The sequence below is a fragment of the Tauraco erythrolophus genome, chromosome 9 (genome assembly GCF_009769465.1).
Source record: "Tauraco erythrolophus isolate bTauEry1 chromosome 9, bTauEry1.pri, whole genome shotgun sequence".
Classification (NCBI taxonomy): Eukaryota; Metazoa; Chordata; class Aves; order Musophagiformes; family Musophagidae; genus Tauraco; species Tauraco erythrolophus.
In genome coordinates, this window is record NC_141473.1 from 134,962 (window position 1) to 155,332 (window position 20,371).

Sequence of the window (20,371 nt, forward strand, 5' to 3'; positions counted from 1 at the left end):
ATATATCTGAAAATTACTTAAATATCTTCATAGCCATATCTCTGATCTATTGAGGTGATATTGTTAAAATGTTTACTTCTTTAGTTAAAAGAAATACAACACTCTGACTTCTTGTCAGATAAACTTGTAAAAATATTTGAAATTTGATTTCTACTTTCCTGTCTTTTGTATTTCAGACTACAAATATTAGTATCCCATTGATGAGGCAACTAGCTAACAGGAAAATAAATTTTGTAGAAATTCTTTTGGATATTTTTTATCTTGCTATTACTGAGAAAAAGCTTAAAAAATTGAGAGAAGCATCATCTCATACAATTGTGGAGGCATTCATCAGGGGAACTATTGAAGATGATGCAACAGAACAGGTAATACAAAGTATTTAGTCCTATGATTTGCGTATAAAAGGCATAACAAAGTTTCCCAGTGATGTTTTCCATAGCAGAACTTCTTCCACTGCTGAGGAAACGGTCCCCAGACTATTCATGTAGTTTTGCAGCAAAAGAAAGTTCAAGTGTGTGTTTTTTGTCTTGAGGATGGTTTACTTGTTTGGGTTTTTTTTGTGGTTTTGTTTTCTTGGAAAGATTTTGTTTCTCAAATGCAGAGACTTAAAAACTACTAAAAGCATCAGGGAAAATACTTGAGGCTTTATAATTGACAGAAGGTTTTTTTGCATTATTGTCTCTTCTTTTAAAGACATTTGGTTTTAAGCAGAACTACCTAACTGAGCTGATGAGTAAGAACACAAGACACGTCCCACTGGAACAGAGCAGTAATTCTTGCCCAGTATTCTGTCTCTGACAATGACAATAGGAAATGCTGTTGAAAGAAAACACGGTATCCCCATTGTTCTCCACAGTACCCTCACCTATACCGTGTTTTCCTCAGCACTGATTGTTGTTTGCTTATGGACATTTTAGTGTACTTTTTAAAACCAATTGTTAATGAGTTTGCATATCTGTTAAAGACAGCTCATCTGTAGTTGAAAGTGTAATCACGTTTAAAAAATGTGTTTGTATGTAAATATACATGTGTGGGGTTTTTTTTAAAAAAAGTGTGTTTCTGTATGTGTGGGTATGTATGACCAAATAAACATAAATATGTATTTTACCAGGATTGGAAGCATATGGAATGCACTGTGGGTCATATTACACTGGCTCAGTTAGCAAACGTACAGAATCTTTGTAAAGGCTGTCCTGACATCAAATCCAAATGCCTATATCTCACTGGAAAAACTCTTCATTTACTTGCCATTGACGTAGATCCTGTACATTCAGAGATTTACTGGAACCCAAATGTTATGGTATGCATTCTTTTTGGTGTTTAAATTCATTCCTATGTGTAAATATTGTCTGCCAAAATATTTTTTCTGTGTACAATTGTATAATACTGCTCTTTATTTAGAGCTAGGTTTTACATATTGCATGCAAATCATAATAAAAATGTATACTGAACTAAGTAATTTCAGAAAAATGCTTCTGCTTACATGCCATCCTCATATAGATAATTTTTGATTCATTCCTGAAATATGCTAATTACCATATTTTCAAAAGAGAGAGAAGAAAAATTCCTTGAATGCTTTAAAGGGCTATGTAGGTTCATCTCTGAATTCATGCAAACAAGAAGTAATTAACTGAGGACAAATACCAGAAAATAAAAATCTTAGAGGTTGCATGGGGAGCCTTTTTAGTTTGTTAGTCATATTGTCATCATAAAATATTAAGAAATTTTGATATCTGATAATATTGCTAAGTCTCTCACCATCGAGGGATTCATATAGCAGGGTGATTTCTTTTAAGATGAGTTCCATTTTCGCCTAGATTTTCACGAAAGAAGTGAAGCCAGCCATACTTAATGGAATGGTTAATTATTCTTTTTTTTATACTGTGATGAGTAGGAAGAAGCTAAATCGGACGTCACAAAAACTTTCCTGACTTCAGCAGAATGCAGTGAACAGGACGTGACCGACAGCAGTTTACCAACTAGTAAATGTCAATATGATAAGTACAGGAGGAAAATACAGGAATTAAAGGTATATTAGCATATGTGCTTGCATTAGAATTAGTGCTTCCTTTTTATGGAATAATAGTCATCTTATCAGTTCTGCTTGAACTGATAATGGAAATGTTTATAACATAAATTTGATCTTGCCAAAGAAAAAAAGTCTCCAAACTCCCCCCCAAAAAAGAGCTTTTCGTCACTACTCTGCTGTGTATCTCTGTCTTGTCCCTCAATACCTGCTGTGGGATCTCCTGATTGAGCTTTCCCAGTTGCTTCCAGAAAGAAATAATTTCTCCTTCAGTGTTTTCCCACTGATCGAGCATGTAGCAGCCAGGACAAGATGAACAGGCAGCTTTCTCTCTGCTTCACAGACATGCCTTTCTCAGGGAACATAACATTGCACAGACTGGGAGCAAACTAAAAAATAACTTCTATCACAAAATATTCGTAAAATTCTTACAAAATCTAAGTTGTATTTTATGGTGAGCTCATCTCTGTTAACTACTGCAGTTAAAAGCACGCTAGGAATTGGGAACATAGTTTGTGTTTCTACTGTAATCAATAAATATCTGAGATAAGAGATTTGTGTGTTTATTTGTATTAAATGTAGTTAACTGTATTGAAATGTAATGGACACGACCGTACTGAGAATTGACAGAAAATTCCTTTGTTCTGAGTGGCTCATATTGCCTGGAGTTTAAATACCGTTCTGTTAAGTACATGTTTTATACTAAAGAAAGTATCTTGCTAAAACATTTATTTTTTAATGTTGTGTAAGAGGTGTTGGTGTCTGCTAAATAATTAATCTGTATTTGCATATTTTGATCATGCATTAAGTAAATCCCTTAAAAAGGAGAAAAAGCATTGAAAGTAGTCATAAAAAAGCAATACTTATCTTTTCTAATGCACTAGTAATCTGTATACATATATAAATATTTAATATTAATACATATTTTAATATAAACCTTTTTATTTTTATCATCTAGAAAGAACATAGGTTGGCTCAGAAGTACCTTTCTCAATCCAGTGAAGCTTTGCTGCAGTGTATGGGTATTGCATTCAGTCATAGTATCACTGATGTACTGGGTCTTGTTAGTTTTGAAATGGTTGAATGCTTTCAACAATTTGATCCAGTTTCAACTAGCCAGTTTTTGGCACTTCATCAGGTAATGCAGCTAATGTATTGTGCTTCTTTCCCCTATAAAAAGAGTGTTTGGACTTACATAAGCAAAAATGTGTATTCATATAACCTGAGAGTTGGTCATACAGAACACCATGTATGGATAGATATAAGAACTAGCAAGTAATACAGGTAATCAAATATATGATGTGTTTGCTGAGATCAAAATGTTTGATCTGTGTTTTTTTAATAATTCTAGTATCTGTTGTATTTGATTTGACATTTTCATTGATTATTTCATACATGAAAAGATTTTAATATGAATAAATTACTATAATGTGATCAGGTAAAATAGGACATTACCACAAAACACAGTTTCATCCTTCCCTAACAAATAATTTAAAAAATGTTTCTCTGGATTTATTCATTAGTTATTTTGAAGTAGATAGGAAAGGTTTACATTCAGTTTGTCAAATCAACACCTACACAGCTTGGTCCCATAGATGGCTCCAAAGTGTATGAATCATTCATGTGAGTATGTGCCTTCATCACAGAGAAGATGAGGAATGGCTGTAAGGCTGCATCAGGAACAAATAATTCATACTTCCTACACCATCATGTCCATTGCAGAGAGAAATGCACGTTACACTAATTTCCTTCCTGCCACATCAAGGCAACTGCAGGAAATTATGACAGACAGTAAGCACCTGCCTCTGTGTCAACACTTTGCAAATACCTCCACCCAGGGTAGAGTGGACTGGGTAGATCTTCTGATAAATCAGAAAACAGCTAATACTGGATTTCGTGGTTCAGTCCTTTATTCTTTTATTCCTGCAGCACACCGTATTATTTGTGGTTTACTGTCATACTTGCTAGTGAACAAGCTAAGTAGAATATATATCAAGGCACCAAACCCATGAGTAGTCATGTCTTTTACTGGACAAAAAATTCTGCTAATTCAGTTACTATCCTACTCAGAAAGATTTATTTATTTTTTAAAAAAAAAAAAGTTTAAAATGTCACTCCATGTCAATATTAAGCCTCCCTTTGGAATTTTTGATTAGGTCGACCTGAAATGTATTTTTTTTTAATTTGGCAGCTGCATCTCAGCAAGCATCTGTTGGTATGTTTGCTGAAAGAAAAGGATATAAAGTTTACCCTTTATAATGCTCTTTGCAGGAAGTCTGTTAAAATGTATGGTGTGATGTGATGTGATGGTTATACTGTAAAAGGCACAGAAACACAGAAAAGACTCAGCTTACTTGAAAGACTAAGTTCACAACACAGGCATTTACTTTTCCAGGTGGACCTTAGTGACTAAATGTAGGAAAATAGATGATAAATGTAGACAAAGAAATCAATTCTAGCTATTCATATTTAAGAAATCTTCATAAGTTATTGGCAGACTGTTTACATTAGATTGTAGATAAGAATAGCAGACAAGCTTTTGCTAATCCATCTCACTTTTCAAGCAAGAGACTTCTTCTTTAACATATATATGTATGTTATAACAAACATAGAGTATATATGTATTTATATTATTTTGGGGAGGGAAAATAAATAGATGTAAAAATTTTACAGAGCTGTTCAGCATCTGTGATGATGAAGAATATCCTTCTAACAGCTACATCTAACACCAGCAGCTCTCAGCTGGCAGCATTATTGCATCTTGAGAATCATTTAAAACAAAACAGAAACACAAGTGATCTGCTAAAAAGTGTGGAACAGCAATTGACTGCTACTTCAATGGTAACTATTAAACTTTTTTGTTTTCTTAATTTAAGTCCCGAGTTGACTTGGTCATGAATCGAAATCTGTGTTGGTAAGTGTGGTATGTACTGCCCTGTGGGTTTGTTTATGCTGCGTTGTCTGTGTGGCACGAAATATGTAATTGAAGTCAGAGGTGAGATTTGAAGGATGCAATTCCAGATTGTCTTCTAGTTATAATTTGGTATAGCTGGATGTCAGAGTTGTGCTGTCTGCACGCTTAAATCGTTAAGTCCCTGTGAGTCTCCTGCAATCCAGCTGAAGATGGCGTTGTAAAAGACCTTTGCAACAGAGACTCCTGTCATCCTCTGGACAGCATCTGGTTGCCTTGTTTGAGATACTCAGGTCCCCATGCCAGTGTTACTCTATTACAGCCTGATTGACTGATTGATTTGAGCAGATTTCTATCCATGAGTCTGGGCATCAACTGAACTGTGGTTTTGCAAACTGGATATTTAAAGAAAAAAAAAAGCAAACAGTAAAATGTAATTCATGTAATTTGTAGTTCTGGAGCAAATAATGGATAAACTTTTCTGGGAGATAAATACTCTGTCTTTTGGTCTAAACTGACTGAGAACTGTGTGTTCTTCAAATGTCTAAGATGTAAAAGTGGGTACCAAAACTAAGATTGGAAGACCCTAGGTGAGACTTGAATGCAATTGAAAAGTGCCAGCAAGTTAGATACAAAGGATTAGCTGTAGCTGGCAGGGTTTATGCATTTATAGAATGTGGCAAGCAGAGATACAGTACAGGGTAAGAAAAATAAGTGTTTGTAGGCTGGTATTTGGGCTTTTGTCTGTATGTGCTGTATTATCTTATTTAGCAGAAGGAATAGGATAATATTTTGTTTAGATGCCACTGTTTTTGAGTTCCTATAGTTAATCTGACTGGTAATAAATACTCTAGCTGAAAACATTCATCAATGCCCACCATGTCTGTACCTGTTGCAGTAGCTCAGGAAAGAAAAGGTGGCAATCAAGACATCTGTTCATAGCTGCATTCTTGAACTACAATGATTCCAGGCTTTTACAAACATAAATGTTACAATGGATTGTTCTGCTACCTTCCTTTGCTAATATTCTGCTAGGATTCGATAGCGTTTTACCTATTCATGTTGTTATGAAGAGTGAAATAAGTTACACTGTTTGTAATTTATTTTAAATAATAGTTTTAAGTTCTTCTGCACTGCACAAAAATCACACAATCACAGAATACTTGAGGTTAGAAAAGACCTCTCAAGGTCATCTTGTCCAGCTCCCCATCTTAAGCAGGGCCATCTAGAGCCAGTTGCCCAGGACCATGTCCAGATGGCTTCTGAGTATCTCCTGGGATGGAGGCTCCGCAGCCTCCCTGGGCCAGTGATCAATCACCCTCACAGTGAAAAAGTGTTTTCTGTTGTTCGGATGGAGCCTCCTGTCCTGTCACATCTGCTGGGTGTTTGTTTTGGCTTTTTTTTTTTTTTTTAATATTAGCACCATTCTTAGAGTAATTGTCAATTTTCTGATGAAAGAACTGAGATTGAGTTTTATAAAATCTATGCAAATAATGCTGCTTTTGAATTATTGTACAGGCATGGAGAAATCTCTGTATTCCTGTTGAACATTTTAATATAATGGATGAGTTACCATCTAATTTCTACATAATTATTCTCCAGCATTCAGAAGACAGGTATAAAGTTTCATCACTTTGGTTCAGCATTTTGTGTGTTACAGATGCCATCCTTTTTAACCTGTAAATAATTACTGGTTTGGTTGTTTATTGCCTTTTACTTCTAATTTTGCTGGACTTTTATTTTAGGATAGTGAACAAATTAATATATAAATAAACCTGCCTGCAGCTCAGTGTTAACATTTTTCTGTACTTTTGATTTCCCTAATTACCTCTTAAATCTCCGGAGGTCACTTGAAAGGTTTCAGGCCATTCTTGGTGTCCTCCTAAATTCTGTTAATAGTTTCCAGCTCTTATTGCTTATGCTTTTAAAAATGTTAGGAGTCATATTTAGCTCTATAAAGCCACAAATGATCTCATTACTGTAGCCTAATTAGCAACTACTCATAAATTAAGCTGTAGGAACTGACTATGAGTATCTTGGCCAATTGTGAAAAGTCTTAAACAATTGTCATGGAACGGATTAAAATTTACCTTAGTCTCCTGCCACCAGAACCCCCACCCCCTCCACATCAAACCATGACAATAGCAATGAAAGAACCTTCTTTACAGCTTTTGAGTTGTTCTCATCAGATTTTGCAGGTTTTTGCTCTCCAAGGTGGGGGTAGACATTGCATCTTGAGAGTATTTGTGAGCACATTAAATTAGAGAGTAGTAATTACTCATCTAATAAATGAGCTTCCTATAAATAAGGCTGAACAGTCAAATAATCTACTCAGCTGTTTTCTGCTTTCCATAGATCAAATTTGTACAGTTCATTGATTGAGATGCCGAAAGTGAATACTGCACAGCAGAAACGAAAACCCGCTCAGCCAATGGGTAAGTGCCTCTTACATTTAAGGGATAAAAATCATTGCACTGATGTTATGAGAAGCCTCCTATCTTTCACTGTTGCAGTCAGTAAAATTCTAAAATAATTTTAAAATTAATTGTAACTCTTATTAGTACCAGAGGAAAGTAAGTGCCTAAATATACGTGTTTCATTATCAGATACAATGTATCCAGTCACAATTTACAGAATTTTTATTTATATTTGAAGACTAACGTTGTTGTAGATAAATAATTATAGAGTTTTTTTCATTGTACATTTCTGTATATATTTTGTGCTAAATATATATATAAAACATTATTGTCAAAGCATACTATGGCTTTAGAAACTGATGGTCTCTGTACAATCATTTCTTCAAGTAGAAATATGATGTCTCAAAACGAGTCTTAAGATGCTTTTATCCTTCTTTTAATAGTGCAAGCTAAAGTTTCTCGATGTCGTGTGAATCCTGATACATTTTGTACTTTGTTGGAAAAAGTGCATCTTTACAAGCAGCAAAAGATGAACAGTAATCTTAAACAGACTGTCATTCAAAACTTGCAAGAGTGTGTCTCCAAAACAGATGTGGTAATATATTTGATTACCTTCTATTTAAAATAAGGTGAAAAACATGTACTAAAAAACTATCATAAACACTCTGTATGCAGAATTTTCAGTTTATTCCAAGTGTACCGTCCCTAGTCTTTACAGTTGCTGCATGCTGTGTACTCTACTTCAAAATTTAATCTTACTGTCTTACCCTGTTACTATTTTCAATGTCGTTCAACAGCTTTGAAACATTCAGTAGTTTATCAGAATTGAAAATTAATGCAATTGAGATCAATTTACTTCAAAACGTGCTGTACTTCTGAGATTTGCATTTGCAGATGTGCATTGCCTTTCATATCATATGAAAGCCCCAGCTGTCCCAAGAGAAAAAGTAGGATCATAGATCTCAACCCTTCAATCAAAATAAAACTATATTAGCCAGAGATTTATTACTGATTTCCAACACAGAAAGGTTTCTTTCTAGGGCACACAATATCTTTTGCACTATAGCTGTTTATTTGGACGCAGTTGATCCACGTCTGTTAGTCACAAAATTTTGCTTCAAGGACACATCTCATTGGAATTTCATGTTTTTAGCTATGAATATTCTTAAATTCTAGATGGTGAAAGTTTTCCGTTACTGTAAGAAGGCTCATTTCTCTAAGGACATTGTCTTTCACAATCAGTGAACACCAGTTGCGTAGCATAAAGGTACATTGGAAAAGGTGGCGACTTTCACGTAACCTTTTAAGCTGCAATGTGACAGAAAGTTTTCTACACGTGAAATGTGCCAGTCTGTATCCTAGCATTCTAGCTTACTTTAATTGTCACTCCATTAGATAAAATTTAGATTTTTCAAGATCAATCAAAATTCACTGTTAAATATAGCATATTAACAGAAAAAGTCGGTATAGACTTATTTCCATCATTAATATAAAGGTAAAAGATTTAGATCATAGTGAGTTTTCTGCACAAGTTTTCATTTTTTTAATCACACAACTTTGACGCATCTGGTTCTTGAATTATAATTCCCTTTTATTCATCATGTTAGCTTCTCTCAGTTAAAATACAGATTATTGCAGATGGTTGAAGTGTTGATCACTTTTTCTCTTGTCCATGGCCAGCCTTTGTTGTAATGGTAAGTTAGGGAAAGATTGCTGCAGTTGTGTAGGTTAAGAAAAAAGTGATAAGATAATGTCAGGTAGGACAGACAAGAAAAAAAGTGCCTTAGGCTTTCAAAAAGCATGTGAATTACAGCTTTCAGTAATTATGCATGCAAGCTGCACAGAGCGGCACGAACCGAGCTTTGGGTGAGAAGTCCCTTCATTGATACTGACACTCTTCGCTATTTAGTTGAGTTTGTTTTTCCAGTTGCTGTTTTTTTTGTCCATCTATATTGGCTTTTAGAAGCTTCAGTTTTTAGTGTCATCTTCTCCTACATGATTTTATTCTCCCCTTATCTATTTTCTTAGATTTGTTTTTTTCTTAAATTGGCTCCACTGATCTCTCCACAGACTTTAATTTGTTTCTCCTACCTTCATCTTGCAGTTTCAGTTTACTTCTCAAAGTTGTCCTTTCACAATTTCTGCCTTTTACTTAGAACACCACATTATCTTTTCTTTCTGCTGGACTTCCCTGCCGTTCCATGTTGAAATCACAGAAGTATATTAATCGCTTAAATAATAAATGTTGATATCTTGTACTGATTTTTATGTTAGAATATTTTGCAAAATGGTGATGAGTGATGTTTTGAAGTAAAGTTGTTTTGAAACTGACTTTCTATATTTATAATTTCCATTTTATGGTGTTTCAAATGATTTGATTTAGCCTGTGATTTAACATCATACACCCTCTATCCTTGTTAAATAGCATTTTGTAAGTATTCTGGTTTTTGTTGCAATGTGTGTGATAGACTCCAACAGAGAAAACAGATGATCATGGGCATGATTTGACATCCAATTTCTCTGAAATATTAGAAGTTATGGAAGAATATCTGAAACCAGTGCTGTCACAGTTTGATTTTTCTGATATCAGGTAAGACGTTTAGACTTGTTTTATCATCATGAAAATAGAATAATGACTCAAGTCCTACAAATACAAGAATGGTTTTAGCAAGAGTAGATCCTATTGAATGAACTTTTTACGTCTTGAAAGACAGTATGTGCAGGATATGCAAGATGAAGAGGATTGAACCATACGATAGAGTAATGTCCATCTCTAACAAGCACCGTACTCCAGCTTAAGTTATACAATATTGATTTCAGCATGAAACATGATAATTGAACTAGTAAAGGATGGGCTTTCGAAAGGGAGTACATCCTTCGTGCAAAATTTCACTGAGATTGAAGCACTTTTATGTTTCCTGTGAAAACTTTTATTTATGTAAGTATTAGGGCTGGTAATGTTTTCACTGTAATTCCTCTTTCCAGAGAACAAAGCACATCAGTTTCAGCAACTGAATCAGGAAAAATAAAAGTGAAAGATAAGGACACCAAACACACTAGAATGCGAAGTATGTACTGTCTTGAGTACAATATATGTTTGTGTGTGTGTGGACAGATACCAAAATCCTGTCATTTTAGTTGCAATTTTTTGCCAGGGAGAAGAAAAAGGCTTTAGCAATAGCTTTGTCTTTTTATTTTCCTTATCAAGTCAAGTACTTATTTCAGTATAATGGAGGCCAGTGACGGGTGGTGTTCCCCAGGGGTCAGTACTGGGGACAGTGCTATTTAACATCTTGTTAGTGACATGGACAGTGGGATCGAGTGCACCCTCAGCAAGTTTGCAGATTACACCAACTGTGTGGTGTGATGGACACACTGGAGGGAAGGGATGCCATCCAGAGGGACCTGGACAGGCTGGAGAGGTGGGCCTGTGAGAACCTCATGAAGTTCAACAAGGCCAAGTGCAAGGTCCTGCACGTGGGTCGGGGCAATCCCAAGCACAAGTACAGGCTGGGCGGAGAATGGATTGAGAGCAGCCCTGAGGAGAAGGATTTGGGAGTGCTGGTGGATGAGAAGCTCAACATGAGCCGGCACCGTGCACTGGCAGCCCAGAAAGCCAACCGTGTCCTGGGCTGCATCCAGAGCAGCGTGGGCAGCAGGTCAAGGGAGGGGATTCTGCCCCTCTGCTCTGCTCTCGTGAGACCCCCCTGCAATACTGCGTTCAGGTTTGGGGTCCCCAACATCAGAAGGACATGGAGCTGTTGGAGTGGATCCAGAGGAGACCACAAAGATGCTCCGAGGGCTGGAGCACCTCTGCTATAGAGACAGGCTGAGAGAGTTGGGGCTGTTCAGCCTGGAGAAGAGAAGGCTCCGGGGAGACCTTCCAGCACCTCTCAGTGCCTAAAGGGGCTACAGGAAAGCTGGGGAGGGGCTTTGGACAAGGGCATGTAGTGACAGGACACGGGGCAATGGCTTTAAACTGAAAGAGGGGAGATTTAGATCAGATCTAAGGAAGAAATTTTTTACAATGAGGGTGGTGAAAAAAAGACACAGTATTGGCTACGAGCTCCTTTACAACTCTATACTGTTTAGCCAAACACTGCTAAGGCATTTTTGCATTTCCAAACATTACTTTCTTGAATATATTGCATACACCTGGACTTCAGTCTGAGATGGTTGGTTATTAATGTGGAGATACTTCTCGCTCTGAAGAATCAGTGCTCACAAGCGCACCGAGTTCAGGTGTCCTACCATAGAGGAAATTTAGGTTCTACATATAACTTCAATTATTTATATACATACTGAGAACAACTAAATCTCAATCATGTTCTGTCACATTTCTTCAGGTACACCAATGGATTTAGGATTGTGTGTGGTGTTACTAGCAGATGCATTATTTATGGAATTGCCTTTGGAAGCTCTGAGTATCTTTAAAGAGGATGGAATAAGTTCTGTATCCAGAGATTTTTCTCTCCAGATTCTCTACAATCGAGTTCATCTGGCTGAATCAGGTACTATTAGATAAACATACTTTACATTAGTGTAATGATGCAGCAAAGAAGACACTTAAAGAATGTGAATGGTGTATTGTATTTTACTGGAAGACTGCCACATACAATAGGTTTCCAATATTTTCGATGGAATAGATAGTGCAGTACAGTAGACTTATTTCAGTAATGTACAGGCTGATCATAGTTGCAGTCTTAGCTAATTTAAAATAGCCTCTACATATTAAAGAATTATGAAAGACTCAGTGGAGTCTAAAATGGATTGCAAAGTTTCAGTTATACAAGTATGGTCTTAAACTCTTTAAAGCTGTTGTCAGCTGCACTGAAAAAACTGAAATAAGAATTTAGACTTCTGTTAATTTTCTTTAACATTAGTGTGAGACTTTGCTCAAAATATCAAATGTAAAAAACTTTTAATCATTGAGCTACTTCCTCTCTGTATAGCTAAGATTACTTTAATGACTCGGGTCAGCCCAGTGATTCTTGTGCTATGCACGAGCAAAATCAGATCCCACGGGCTTTATGGGCTCCTTTCATTACTGCAGAGCTTGCAGCCTGTATAAGCTCTTCAGTGAAAAGAGTTTGTTAACTGAGGTAGTTGGATAGTTGACAAACTTGTCCTTAATGGCATCTTAAAAGTGAATAATAAATGCAGGGACTAAACAGTTTTTTGTATAAATCAAAGATACTTTCTGTTACTGAAGTTAAAAATTTGAAGGCACATTTTTCTCATACATAGATAAAAACACATTTTAACTCAAATTAAATTATTGAAACTAGTGGGCTTAAGCTAAAAAAAGGCTGTTTAGAAAAATCTCACTCTATACCATGAAAGTATTCTGTTCCAGAGAGATTCTTGTGTTATGTTCATATCTGTAATATTTCATACCTTCAATACAACCCGTCCTCTGTTTTTCCATTTCACCCTTCCTTTCTAAAGAGAAAGAATCTGAGATTAGACTATTTTTAGTCTACGTACGCATTCATATATTGTTACAGGTCTATTAGGAGTTTTGGAACATATGGGTTTTTTTTTCCATTTCTGTTTTTCCCTTTTTTAAAATTAAACTTCTTATGGTTGCATAATTTTAGAAACAGATAAATGAGGGAAAGCGTAGCTGAAAGGTCTGTGTTCATGCAATTACGAAATGAGGAGTTACAATGCATATCTCAAACTTCCACCAGCTTGCAGTGCACTCCGGTGAAAACTGGCTGAGGCAAATGGTTGGCGTGGTACTCGTGTATACACTGAGAAATATAAGTCAGTTTTCTGTGCTTTTTAAAAAATCCTGTAAAGAAGTAAAAAATCAGAATCAAATATGAAACTTTCTTTTTCCTTTCGATCTCTGAATGTCTCATAGAACCGTCAGTTGTTCCAGTAACATGAACACTGAGTCAATGGGGCAATAGGCTGAGAAGGTGCTTTGGTAATCACTGTCCAACTCTGCCCTACATCTGCAATGGAATGAAGCATTTGCTTGTCTGAGGGGTCACGTCTCTTGCTTGTTTTCCATTTTCAAGCCATTATTTTTATTCAAGAGTGTTTGGGGAATGTTCATGCCTTGCTGTGATGTGAAATTAATTTTTATTTTTCTAGTTTAATCTGTTATGATCATTACATCATAACAAATATAAGTAGTCCTTCAAGAAAGTTGTATTTTCTAAAACTGCCTGTATCTTAAAAAAAAAATCTGCTCTTTTCAATTCCACAGAGACGGAAGTTAAAACAGATGTTGAAATGTCTAAAGAAACAAAACCAAAAGCTCATCAGAAAAAGCACGTCAAAATGGTGAACTTTCCACATTTTTAAAATAAACTCAATAGGAGTAGCTCTTCTTTCTGTGGCTTGCATAGAAGTGCAGTATATATGCTAGAATTCTAAAGTCCATAAAAATTCTTCGTGTTGATTTTACAATAATGACAAAAGTTGTTGTTTCTTTGAAAAATCATACTCGATATGTAGCAATCCACCAAGGGAGCTGCTTAAAGTTACTAAAACTCTTCCCCCAACAATACAGTATATTTTATATGGTGTATGCACATATTTTTATAAATATGTAGGGACGTATATGTATATATGTGCACACACGTGTGTATATATATGTCATTTATGTATATACATTGTAGATAATACAGAATAGCTTATGCTTTTAATTTCCATTGACAATTGAGTATCGTGCTGCTTTTAATCCTTCAAAACTTTAGGACATCGTTTTATTAGTTGTTTGGCATGAAGAATGCAATGCTGTTAATATTCGATTGAGACTTGTGCATGTAATAGAATATGTTTTCTTTTTAATTGTAGGCACCAGTTAATCGTGATTTACCCTCTAATTGCTTGCCTGTTGATACTTCTAATTTTAAATGTATCCTTTCACAAAAATTAGCTAAGTGTATCAGTTAAACTTTCTTTTTTTGTTGTTTACATTGCATTGCTTACACTTAACTGTTTATCAGATATTGTGGACCCCTATAATGAAGGAAATGAGGCAGGTAATACATATTAAATAATATTTTCTCCACAAACTACCTGTGGAATTTAGAAATTTTTGTAGCAGAAAATGAAGTCATGACATCAAGATGTTGACATAAGAGCTTAGCTTTTCACCAGAACAGTACTGCTTACCAGCTGTCAAATGGTGCGTCAGTGAAACCATACCACCTGCTTCAGGACTCCTGTCCTCCTCCGAGGAGATGCCTCCAGCCCTGTCACCACCTTCCTTGACCTCCTCTGGGCATGTTAATGCAGTCTGACACAAGCACCTTAACAATACAAGTTTACCTCACCTTTTCTCCCAGTGTGTGCAATAGTTTAACTACTTCCCATTCGTTAACAAACTCACATGTGTACCAAATGCCAAAAACTGATTTCATGGAGGTTTTTAATCAAGATAGTTATTAAACCTAAACTTAATGCAAAAGAAGCTACTGAACAATCAGCAGCCTAATAGAGTGTGTCCCTATATGTTTGCAGTTTGTCCTTTGCAGCAGATCAAAATAAAACGCTTACCATGAGCTCAATATGTGTCTCTAGAGCATATCTTTAATTTGCAGGAGTATGAAAATGTAGTCAAAAAAGAGAATATGAATTACCATTGAACATGCAATGTCCTTGCAGAGAAGAGCTGGGTTTGGAGTCTTGCTCTCTGAAATCAGGGCTCTGGAAACTCAGTTATTTTCTCCGTCCAGTTGAGTCCTCTCCCAGCCTCTGGAACAGAACTGGATGAGCAGTGCTGATGTTTTCAACCCTTTACACTTTTCTCAGGGTATCTGGAATTTTTTCTTTGTGCTTTTAAAGCTTTAACCTGTCTACCATAAAGTTCTTGAAGTTATAAAATACACCTTGCAAATGGGAATTACAAACAATTTTACTCAGAAAATGTCACAGTTGCAACAGTTTTAAAAGCCAGACTTGGCTTTCAAAAAACTTAAGATCAAATGATGGCCTTAAAAAACCTAGATACTATATTGTAATTTTAAAATTATTGAAATTAAATTGCCCAATGTCCTTTGTAGCATGTTCTGCTCATAATGATTAAATTCTTTTGTTACAGAAGCTTTAAGTCCTTCCCAAAAAATCATGGAAATCCTAGAAAAATACCGTGACCTATTTACACTACAGTGGCAAGGAGTTATTGGCAATATGCACGTTCCAAGGTTTGTAATATTCCATCTGCTTTTGTGTGTTATCCATGTTTCTTTTTTAAAACCACAGCTATTCCCAGAGGCTTCAGTCATAAAATAGGGTCACCTTTAGCTGAGCTGGTAAACAGAGAGCTAACCATTGTGTTTGTTTCAAACGCACATTTCGATTTGGAAGCAGAATATTTCAGGGATCTGAAATACAGTGCCACAAAGTGATTCAGCCACATTGGTTGTGTCAGAGTTGCTGTGTATGTTGATAATCCAATTTTGAAAAAAGGTCTGCTGGTGCAGTCTTTGATGGTTATATGTGAGCATAAATGTAAGTTCTGACTTTGCTCATAACTGTCTTTAAATCCATGTGTCAAAAACTATAGCATCTCCAGCACGCTGAGTCAGCTGTAAGATTGCAGCACAGATTTCAGAAGCAAAATAGTGAAGGTGCATTTTACAGTTCACAATTTCAAACATCTGTACAATAATAACACATTCTTCTTCCTTCCTTTCAGCCAAGCTGAATGGGAGCAGCTGCTGACAAACTGCAGTGGGTTTCTGTTCTATGGGATGGAGAGATTCATGTCTCACATTTTACTCAACAGACTGGTTGCTATGAATATCCCAAGTAAGATAAGCAAACTGAAAAACATTTTTTTAATTACACCAATTGTGTTTATTTCATTGTCACAGTATTGATGTTAGCAATTAAGTTTTTTTTTTTCAAAATCCAGAGGTTTAATCGGAAAAACTTTGCTTTATGTAGATTTTACTCTGTTGCAGTCATGCAGGTCATTAGCCTGTAATGAAGCCCATGTATCATCTTGTTACAGGCTAATGACCTGTAGCGCTAAGGTGGCACAGGAAAAAATCCTGCAAAATGCTGTGCAAAAGTATGTCAAAGTTACATCAAATAATGTTAGGGTGACTTTATTAGTGTTCTTTTACTTAATAGTTGACAATTTTGGGTGAAGTATATAAATTTTATACTAGGGGTTTAGAATTGTGTTCAAGAAAGTCATTAACTTAAGAAAGGCCCAATTGATTTATATGTTCCATTGGGCATTGTTGCTAGTGCAAATAGCATTGCTAAACCATATTTTTTTCCAGAATGCCATTTGATGATACTTCTAGATCTGGTGCGATCAAAGCAAAGTTATCAAAGAATTACAAACTCGGACATCTACAAAAGGTAGGGTAAAGCTTGTTTTGCTAAAGTCTGCGATAAGGCAGATTCTAATTTCAGACTCTTTATTTCAAAACAAAATTTAAAATTTGAGTTATAAATATTCTCATTTACTTCTGCAAGTAGAAGGGCTTATATCTACACCTAAGGGAGAAGTTTGCCTCTTTATCTTGTAGCTTCATTCTTCACATAGGGCTAAATAGGATGAAAGCTCTGTTACAAGGCAATGATCAAGAAAATATGACACAGAAACGTCATTACATTGCACGTATGTCCCAATTATGAGTTCAAGATTCTCAGAATGTTCTAATTAAATATATAAAACTTCTTTTTCACAGATAAACTCTTAGGAGTCAGTCTGAGGTTTCAGACACTGAACAGTTTAACAATCAGCCAGTTTTTTATTTAAATACATTGTTATGGCATGTTAATTAACCTGTTCAGAATTTTTAATATTAATAATCAGAGCTTTTTTAGCCTTAAAAGAATACCAGTATTTTCATAGATTTTAAGTGCCAGGGTTTATATACTTTTTTAATATGTCCATTATGGATTCCTGACAGATGGCACACAACAACTTATCATCTACCATGAAAAGCAGTGGCTAATAAAAACAAAATTCAGCCTTCGGTTTCCTGCAGTGTCAACCCTACAGAGTATCACTCCCCTCCTATCACTGAAACAATAATACCAGAGATACTTATTTAAAGATTCAGCAGCAAAAATTCTAATCCCACTTTACAAGCAATTTGCTCTTAACCCACTAAATAACTGCCACACTTACAGCAAAGAGTGAGCTTTCAGTTCCTGCAGTATTTTGTTTCCCTTTAGCGACTTAAGCAGAACTAAAAAAGTCTTTTCACCCGATTGCCAACATTTAGACTATTTTATAAAGAGTATTCTGCAGTATTTTGTAAAAGTAATATCCTCCTTTCATGTTTCCTGAGATATCTGGAAGAGTAATATGACAGGGAGTGATCCACACGGTAAAATCGCATTGTGAAAAGATGTAGAGAGAAAGTTACCAAAATTCTTTGTATTAAATTTAAGGTGCTGTACGAATATTAGAAAACACTTTATGCTCAGCATACTAGAAAATGCTGTCTGGCACTCCCTTTCCCCTTCTATTAAAAAGCATTGTACATTTAGTTATATTTTTTTGATATATTATGTACATTTTTAGTTTATTGATCTCATACTTTTGATTTTCTTTAGCTGTCTACGTATTGCTATAGAGAGACCAATAGAGACAGCAGTGCTTCTAAGCCTTACTGGTGTGCGTTCCATAATAGCCAACCAGTGGTACACAACCTTGCAGGAGAATGCAGAAAGGCTAGAAATTTTGTCTGAGAGTAAGTATTTGTATTCATCTTTGTTTGCATGTGTATTATTTCAGATATTTGTATGTATGCTCTCACAGAGTGTATCTACTTGTCTCACATCTCTCCTTTTTCTTTGCTCCTCACCAAATTTTGCCTGGAGTTTTCATAGGAGGTAAACGACATGCAGGAGCCACTGTGTTGTTGACAGGTTGATCTTTCAAACAGAACAGTAACCTTCTTAAATCAGTTTTAGTGGGGGGTTTGTTTATGGTCATATGGTAAGAATAGGATTTCTATGGTGAGGAGCAGAGCCCTAGGACTTGGCAATCTGTAGTTCCTTAAACTATGAAGAAAACAAAAACTGGAGATAGCTCACATCTTCAGAGATACAAAACTAAATCTGTAAAGGTATCCTTTTTCATTAAGTTTTAAATGTGAAAACACCAGGTTGTATGGTTGATATTTTCTTGTTTTTCAAAACTTCCATTAAAAACTCACAGAAACTAACATTTCTTTCCAGATTTGTTGAGCATTGGTAGAACAACTGGGCAGACAGTCCATATTCTTCAAACGAGTAAGATTCACAGAGGAAGATATTCCGTTAAAAGTAAGAATTAAAAAGCTTAGTCCAAAAGACTAGCAGTGCATGTTAACTAGAACCTGGTAGACCTGTGAGTAGTTTGCAGGTACAAGTCCAGTCTTTCAGATGAGCTGTGGCAAATTTTTGTGACACCTCTTACAAGAATTTAGAGTGGGAAAATCACTGGTACAATATTATAATTGGAGTAGCTGTATTTTACACACATAAAATTTTGGGGCAGACTTTGTCATAGCTGACCAAAAGTTAACATTTACGCTCTACTGAACTGTTGTAGTGTGACTTAAAAGTTACATCGGTAGCATGACATGAACAAAATAAATGGTATGGATTAGATATTAGTTCAAGATAAATTGAACCTGCAGTGATTAGACAGTCTGCATTGTAAAGGGCACACTATATATATGAAATTCCACCTAGCATCTTGTTGGAGAGGGGAGAAGGATTTTTGAGTAAAGCAACTTTTAATATACTATTTATAAAATTATATAGGTATTTTTCACTGTATGGGACTTACCTCTTTAAACAAGGGTAAATGAAATAAATTTTAATTATAATTTACACTGTCGCATGAAGAGAGAGAGAGAGTTCAGATCGGAAACATTGCCTAGTTTTCTGTTTTTCGGAAAATTCTTCTTGAATATAGTGGCAGTTATTAATATTATAAAAAGAATGTAAAAGAACCAGAAATATGAATCAAAGAGAAGACGTGATAAATTACTGAACTTGAAGCATTCTTATATTCTGTTGTATTCAGAAATAATAATGATTTAAAAATATTTTTATAGTGGAAATGGATTCTCACAGTTCTCCTAGAGACAAAGTAGAAGAACAGACCATTCACACTTCCTCAAATCTTCCTGCAAGTCATCCATCGTTTTTTAATTGTGTGCTATATGGTTTACCCAACATCATTATTATGTAATGTGTGTCAGACTTTTCATACTAGGAATAGCACTGCACTGTGCATAGGGCACACTTTGCATTCAAAGCTGTGGCAGATACTTATTTCTTCTAGATGAGCTTAGGAAAGTGTACGTTTTGCTGATAGACTGATTTCTGTTTCAGATGTAAACAGTTTGATATTGGAATAAATGTCAGGAAAATATCAAAGAACATTTATTTTAGTGATTTTGATTAGTACTCTCAGGTTTTCTGAACTCAGTGAATCCCATAAAAAATTTGTGAGTACCAATACATCTTAAAGGAAATTAGGCTGGTATTTTTGGGCATTGATGCATGAATGGAATTGGAATGTATCATTGCCAGTACTTCCATTTGGAGAAGCTTTTCCTTGGTGTATTTTATTTTTACATGGAAGGTTTATCAGGAGCATTGCTGAAAAATTTACCAAGTCACCTTATTCTGAGTGAATTGATTTTTAACTTTTTATATAGCAGTAGTGGTAGTTTAATTAGAAAACAGGGTAGCATTACATAAAACTTTTAATAAGTTTTGCTTTCTCCATTTCCCTATAGTTTACCTGAATAACATATGAAGATATATTAAATTATTCCAAAAGCACAAATAAGATTGTTACCTGTATAGATTTTGTAACACACTCTTTTAATCAGCAATGCATTTTTAAAATACATACTTTAAAACTTTATTTGTAGTGATAACAGTAGGAATAACTGTAAAATAATTTAGCACTTACGGAAAATACAAAGCTTTGATCATTATTGCAACTAAAACCATTTTAAGAGTCTCTTTTTTTTTCAATAAAATGGTGATATCTGTTTCCTGTGATACATTTTTTGTATTTCT

At 35.3% G+C, this 20,371-nt stretch overlaps 1 protein-coding gene across 1 annotated transcript in view; it reads left to right on the top strand.

Annotated features, from left to right (window-relative positions):
* CFAP46 (cilia and flagella associated protein 46) overlaps window positions 1-20,102 on the top strand; it is a 75,850-nt gene extending 55,748 nt beyond the window's left edge. The window contains exons 39-57 of the mRNA XM_086616790.1: window positions 177-365; window positions 1,112-1,300; window positions 1,895-2,029; window positions 2,985-3,164; window positions 4,700-4,867; window positions 6,456-6,553; window positions 7,293-7,372; window positions 7,798-7,949; window positions 9,823-9,944; window positions 10,340-10,422; window positions 11,701-11,865; window positions 13,575-13,651; window positions 14,168-14,228; window positions 14,320-14,355; window positions 15,417-15,519; window positions 16,014-16,126; window positions 16,609-16,690; window positions 17,900-18,036; window positions 20,083-20,102. Of these exons, the coding sequence (XP_086472916.1) occupies window positions 177-365; window positions 1,112-1,300; window positions 1,895-2,029; window positions 2,985-3,164; window positions 4,700-4,867; window positions 6,456-6,553; window positions 7,293-7,372; window positions 7,798-7,949; window positions 9,823-9,944; window positions 10,340-10,422; window positions 11,701-11,865; window positions 13,575-13,651; window positions 14,168-14,228; window positions 14,320-14,355; window positions 15,417-15,519; window positions 16,014-16,126; window positions 16,609-16,690; window positions 17,900-18,036; window positions 20,083-20,102 (2,190 nt within the window). The remainder of the gene's footprint in view (window positions 1-176; window positions 366-1,111; window positions 1,301-1,894; window positions 2,030-2,984; window positions 3,165-4,699; window positions 4,868-6,455; window positions 6,554-7,292; window positions 7,373-7,797; window positions 7,950-9,822; window positions 9,945-10,339; window positions 10,423-11,700; window positions 11,866-13,574; window positions 13,652-14,167; window positions 14,229-14,319; window positions 14,356-15,416; window positions 15,520-16,013; window positions 16,127-16,608; window positions 16,691-17,899; window positions 18,037-20,082) is intronic.
* Window positions 20,103-20,371: the final 269 nt, after the last annotated feature.